Source organism: Microcaecilia unicolor, chromosome 3 (genome assembly GCF_901765095.1).
Source record: "Microcaecilia unicolor chromosome 3, aMicUni1.1, whole genome shotgun sequence".
NCBI lineage: Eukaryota > Metazoa > Chordata > Amphibia > Gymnophiona > Siphonopidae > Microcaecilia > Microcaecilia unicolor.
In genome coordinates, this window is record NC_044033.1 from 281,666,408 (window position 1) to 281,673,488 (window position 7,081).

General features: G+C 41.8%; 1 protein-coding gene across 1 annotated transcript in view; it reads right to left on the reverse strand.

Annotated features, from left to right (window-relative positions):
- Positions 1 to 6,028, reverse strand: part of SLC35F3 (solute carrier family 35 member F3) — a 416,478-nt gene extending 410,450 nt beyond the window's left edge. The window contains exons 1-2 of the mRNA XM_030198124.1: positions 5,959 to 6,028; positions 5,240 to 5,469 (exon numbers count right to left, since the gene is read on the reverse strand). Of these exons, the coding sequence (XP_030053984.1) occupies positions 5,240 to 5,469; positions 5,959 to 6,008 (280 nt within the window). The 5' untranslated portion in view covers positions 6,009 to 6,028. The remainder of the gene's footprint in view (positions 1 to 5,239; positions 5,470 to 5,958) is intronic.
- Positions 6,029 to 7,081: the final 1,053 nt, after the last annotated feature.

Here is a 7,081-nt window from a genome sequence, read left to right on the forward strand (position 1 = left end):
TGCCAACTCAGGTCACAAGTACCCGGCAGAAACCATGGAGGCGTGCCCAGCATGTTCTGTGCAATTGATGCTTAGACATCTACACTGGCACATGTAGAACCTGGTCACAATTGGCACAGTTGCACTTAATGCCTTCTATTGAGGAGGCACTAAGTGAAGCTGTGCTAACTGCACAATCAACAGCAAGCGGTAGGCACCCCACGTTAACTGTAGCATGCTATCCATGCCCATTCTCCACCTATATCCTCTCACTACCTAACACAAAAAGCACTTGACGCACAAATAAGTACACACAAACTGCAACCAACCACAGTAAGAGTTTTAACACATGTGCGATAGTCGTTAATGTGCAGTAATTAGCGCATTCAGGGGCCTTTTACTAAGCTATGGTAAAATGGGGCCTGCGCTAGCATCAGTGCATGTTTTTGACACGCACTGAGGCCCCCTCTTACTGCAGCGGATAAAAGGCTATCTTTTTTTTTCAGAAAAAGAAATGGCTGTGCAGTAAGGGAAACCCATACTGCATGGCCATTTCGGGGGGAGCCCTTACCACCACTCACTGTGATGGCGGTAGGAGCTCCTGCGCTAACCCGGCGGAAATCGCAAACCCCAGCTCTACAAAAATAGAAGATATTTTTGTAACACCAGAAATGGCATGCGCTGGGGGTGGGAACTACCGCCGGGCTCCTGCCCGTTGCCACACACCAATCCTTTAGTAAAAGGGCCTCTCAGTACTTAACGCAATTTAGTAAACAAGGGCCCTAAATATGAGCAACCTTTATGGCACTGCAGATAGGATAAATGGGAACCAAGTACAGATGCCACTGCTGCTACAGACCATGACAGGTAACTGGGAAATAGCCAGACCTGGGTGTACAATCTAACCTGGCGGTATGTTGACTGTATCTTAGATCTGAATCTTAGGAACACTGCGTGTTTTATTTTAACTGTCACAAAGATTTGCCATCCATACCTTCAATTTTGTGTGTGTGCGCGTGTGAATGGATGGATGCATGTATATCACAGAAATTTCTTTTTTACTGGCACATTAATTTATTATCAGTCATAAGCATAGGAGCCAACTTTTCAAAATTATTGGGGGTGCTAAGCCCAATGGAAATAATCCCTCCCTGGACACATACAAGAATTTTTTCCAATATTGGGGGTGCTCAAGCACCCACAGAGTCGGCTCCAATGGTCATGAGCATTTTAAGTTACTGTACCTAAGTTTTGGAATGATCTACCTGACAACACGAGGATGAAGATTTGCTCTTTTAGAAAACACAATCGCAAAGAGCATAAGAACGCTGCAAAACTGTGAAAGAACATGAATCCTGTTTTCATTATTGGAAGGAGATCGACTCAAAATGCTGCTGCTTCATTTATATGTATGTACAGTCAGTCCTACTGAGACAATATGTTCATGAGCGGTGCTGGTGAGTCATTATCCCACGAAGTGTGCAAGGCTTTCTAGAGATCCAAATAGTTTTCTGGCAAAGATTGTAAGCCAAACCAAAAATAAATAAATATATATATATATATTTTTTTTTAAATAAAATAAATAAATAAATACATAAATCAAATAATTGACACAGCACAAGCTCTTGAATAATTTTCCCCACAAAGAAGACCTTGTCTTTCTTCTCTGCCCCTCATTCACCCATACAATAGTGCTTTTGCATCTGTCCGTGAGGTGGCTACTTGCATGTGTCCAAGATTATATGACTAAAAAACAATTAGGGATGCTGTCTACGTCAGAGATGTTCTATAACAAAATATATTTCTGGGGTCATGATATCTTTTTTATTGGTGATGGTCTATAATGTGGATATAGCCCTCAAACTTGTAAACGTTCTAGTTTCAGTGTGAACAACTCCCTGCCCCCCCTCCCCCACACACACACACTGCCTATACTGTCAAGCTTTCTTGAATGTAGACATGTGTGTGTGGACTGATTAGCAAATGCTATGCAGAGCTCAGTTCAGGTTATGCTTTGAAAATGGCATCCTGGGAATACAATTTCTATTTCACTTGCAGTTCTGCTTCCAGTTTTCTTATTTCAAGCAATGTACATATAACGAGAGTAGTATCTGATGATAGTCCTATTACACATACATGCTCCCCCCCCCCCCCCCCCCCCCGAAAAGATGCATAACAGAAATCACAACAAAGTCAGGTCACAAGGAAGGCACGTTTCACAGCCATTTCTCAGCAAATGGGCTATCCCTCCTCCCCATGCACATACAATTAGGCATGTTGTTCTATAATATCTGCAGTTTTCTGCATGTTGTCTGAAAATGTTCCTGTCAGAATGCTTAGATTGTGGGAGGGAAATTATATTTTCACATCTTTAAAATGTGCCTATAGAACAAGCAGGTGCAAAATTCAACACATACTTTTACAATCGTTATTGGTCCAAAGCCTGCAAATAAAAAGTATCCACAGGCTTTGCATTAATGCAGACAGCTTCATTATTACCCCCTAATCTATGCCAAGAAAGCACTGAAAACTCATACCAGACCATATTTGTACCTATTTTATTCTAAGTACTGTAAATTATTGTAGGTCTGTTTGAAACACTTGATGAAATGTTATGCCATATCTTCTGATTTGGATGCCTTCCAAGCCAGCAGTCAAAGACTACATGTCCACTAAACCAGAGCTTCCCAAACCTGTCCTGGGGACCACACAACCAGTTACGTTGTCAGAATATCCACAATGCATATTTATGAGGTACATTTGTATACAGAAGGCTCCTAATATATACAAATGTACCTCATGCATATGCATTTTGGATATCTTAAACACTCAACTGACTGTGGTGTCCCAGGACAGGTTTGGGAAGCCTTAAATTAAACAATGTGCAAGAAAAATCTATCTTCAAAACCAGTACCTACAGCAGGACAAAATGTACAGTGAATTCTCTAACCCAAAAGAACATGGCTTGATGTCACAAACTGTTTATAAATGAGTAATAAATGGATTCCTATTTTCAGCTGTATACTCTCAGTGCTGCAGTCCATGGACAGGCTTCATACAGTGTGCTGTAGATTTGAAATTCTATGAAAGCCATTGCATGTTCACTGACCTTAACTTAAGACACATCTTAAAACACAAGTTTGTCAACATGTCGGTCCTCTTAAGATGCCTTTTACTGAATGAACTTAAGACTATTTAGAGCCTACACAGTCACTAAAGTTCAGGTGCCACCACATGTTTGAACATCCTTCTGCTGGTCCACGTTTCTCCAAGACCCATAGGTTCCAATAGCAAGGACGTCAGATAAGATCAATTAAGTACAATTCTGGTGCAGTTATTCAAATAAAACCATTAATTCAACATGAAATCAAAATATCATACATAAAATGAATCACAAAAAAATGCCACTATTTTAGTGCTAGATCCAAACGATGAAAACCTAAAATAGGACCATTCTAATCCTGCTGCCTGTATTGAAAGGTGTATTTACAATTGGAAAGGAGCGATTAGTGGAAGCATCCCTTTCATTTGGAGACTGTTGAATCTTGTGCACTGTCTTTTGAAACTGGCATAACCTCTACCAGGGCAGTTCAGGGCTCCCGTGCCACAAACAAGCCAGGTTTTCAGGATACCCTAATGAATATGAATGAGATCTGAATACAATGGAGGTATTATCCATGCAGATCTCTTACATGCATATTCATTAGGGATATCTTGAAAACCTGGCCAGTTTCTGGCACTTGCGGTCTGAATCCCTGACCTATACTGTGTTACAGCACATAAAAATGGGATTGTTCATCATCACCACTGCATTCATACAAGTGAGCCTTGTATCCATATGTGCTCTACAGTAGTTTCAACTACTAGAAAACTCCTTTCTCCACAAGAAAAAGCACCGGTGAAGAGAACACGTTGTGAGGACAATGATGTTGCCTGACTCACAGTTCTACAGGTACAAGGCTCATTAGAAACTGAGGGTTCGCATGCAATACAAATTCCTCTGTACTTTATACCTGCAGCAGACTGCAGAGCGATGCAAAGTGCATGCAAAGATTTTAAAACGCAGTTTCTGCATGTACTTCAACTCCCCCAACCTTTTGCTTAGTATGACTTAAAACACGTACACGCCTCACAGGGTGCATACTTTTACCTGCCCCCTGGGGGAGGGAGGCAGGTGAATACTCAGAGTGTGATTTTATATAAGTAAATTCATGTGATGGACTGCAGGTCTTTTTCTGCCGTCATCTACTATGTTACTTGTGTCAAATGCTTCAGTGATTTGTATCTATCCTTCCAAGTAATAGGTCTGACTGATTTCAACTTAGCAGATCTGAAATGGGCTTATCACAAAGGGCAACATCCTTGCAACATTAAACTAGAAAAGTGTTGAGGAGTGTGGACAATTCATTATTAATGTTGCAGCCAGGGCTGTCCATGGAAGGAGAAGCAGGGGAAAGAGGATGAACTGGGGGTGACTACTGAGTTACTGCATTTAGCTCTAGCCTCTACCACTGCTTTCTAATTTCCTGTTGCTACTGTCAACATCATTTCCTGCAGGTGTCAGTGGGCGGGGAGATGGAGAGATTTGCAGCATGCAGGAGCTACATTGGACGGTTGCTTCACTGTCCTCCCGGACCGGTTCCTCCATTTCCAATGCTAAAATCTGAACTCTCCCTTAACCCCCCTCCCCCACCCCCTTTCAATCTGACGCTCCCTGAGCCTCGCATCTATCTAGTTAAGCCCAGCCGGCCGCCTATGGTCTAAATATGAAAAAGCATATAGAGGATTTGCTGCAGTCAGACTTCCATCAAAAGATTATGGAGCCACATGAAAGGCAATGATTGCTTTACATTCAGTTAGCAAAGGAAAAAAATCACTTAAGTAGCTTATAAAGTCAAGACATCTGAAAACAGGCTGGCATGCCGCTGTGCGCACTTCTTCCCTGTACCACACTTTACAAGTGACTTTCAGCTCAGGTAGCAATGGCTGATTCAGTGCTGCCTTGCTCCAAATCATTCACCTCATGCCTTCCAAAGGTGACTCACGTTTACATAAAAACTCTATTCATAATCATTTCATGTATTTTAAATTTGGACCCTCCACTCATCAGTCGTGTTGGTTTTGGCAGCTATGAAAAAGCTCATTTGTCATCTGCATCCCTCCCTGAGAGTCACTTGGATCAAGCAAGCTCTCGGCTATAGAAAGTCTACAGAATGTTGGGGGCTGCTGCCTAGGAAACCACAGATAAATCAGAGCTTACTTTTGTAGCTGGCAGCCCAGGGTTGATAGCCGTAATAGCCTGTAATCCTTAGAATCCGCTCCTCGATGGACGTAAGCCCGACGGAAGCGCTGGCCAGATCTTCCACCGACCTGGACCACTTCAAGTCTTCTTTAATTGCCTCATCCACCACGAGGTATTTCAACTGTCTGAGCTGGGGGCTAATATCCGACAGCCTTCTCGGGCTCACATCCGGAGATTTCCTCATGGCACTACACAAAAGAAGCAAATAGCAAAGGGGGCTGCAAAATCAAACATCAAATGCAGCAAGCACGCTACCACCCTAGCGCGCAGTGCGCAAAAAGAAAGCATCTTCCGCGGTGCAGGTGGCATAAAGCGATACGGTGCTCCAACACAAGCAATGCTGCGATTTTGTGGCTGCATTATCCAAAGGAGAAAAACAGGTATTGTTAGGCAATATGTCACTGCATGAACAGCGCAATAGGAAGTTATAACTCAAAAAGTCATGAATGCTATACATAGCTATTTTATGTGCAGTTGATCTGGCCAGTAAATTCTGGGATACGTTGCTCGCTCAAAAGGTATCTCACTGCTAAGGATGGATCTGCACTGGGTAGCATCCCCCCTAAGATTTCCCAGAGCAAGCTGAGAAGTCCTGCCCTGCTCTGACAGAAGCGAGAAAGCATACCGTCCCGCCCAGGTTGCACAAAAGACCGGGGAGAGGAAACAGAGATACTCACATTGCTATAGCTTTGCCCCTGGTGCCATTCGGAAACTCTCGGATCCCCATAAGGAGAAGGGATTGAGTACTTCCAGCTTCCAGACTTGCGCAATAAAATAAAATAAAAAATAGAAGAGGGGGCTAACTTGCGAGTTCAATCCTTTCACGGCAACTGCTGCAGTGGCTAGGAATAACCAAATTCTTGAAATTTGTGTGAGGTTTATCGCCAGAGAACTAGACTTGCCCCCTGGCTTCTTTTACGGTACAGTCAAAATAGTTACATCCTCCTCCAGGCTCTCTACCCTCAGTCTCTCTGAAAAAAATCAAAATCATCACATGACTATATACTGAAAAGCTAGAGATATTTAAAGACATAGCACCTTCAAATTATTGTTCAGCCTTAAATAGTCGACTGGATGTTATAGCTGTATTTTGTTGTTTAATTAATTAATTTTTTACCATTGAAAATGCATTATTTACACTCCATAGCTAATTTGCATTCTAGATTCAGCAGCACAGATACTATTTAACTTTAAACATGTAACTTGGAGGTCACATGATGTCGAGCTACTGAACAGGTGTAGGTGAGGGAAGCTTCTGGACTCAATTCTTACCCCTCCAGGCCTAAAAAGCAAAAGGTCTCCAGATTGGAAATGTGACCTGGTTTGGTGTGTACCAAGGAATTAATTTATACTTGGGGATAGCTAGAGCACTCACTAATGTTTCTCCACCACTTACCTATAAGGTAAGAATGATTTACAATTGCAAGAATACAAAGGAATTAAATGCTATATATCTGTAATTTCACTAACATGTATTGCAAGATTTAAAAGTATGTACTCAGAGCATGGCACTAAATTTTAAAAGTGACCATGTGCTATCAGTATAACTTTAAAAGATACCATATACTCAGAACACAAAGAGACTATATTTTTAGCTTCAAAAAGGTTTATTTAATATAAATAATATTGCAAATGAGAGATAGCTTTTAAAAGGATCTTAGAACAGAGAATTTGTGCATAAAATAGAACAAAGTAACAGGCTTAAATATTAAGGTTATAGTTTAACTTACAGGAGAGTCTTTGTTACAGGGCATGTTGTGGTCCAGCTGATTGATGAGCACATGGTCAGGAGCAAGGCCA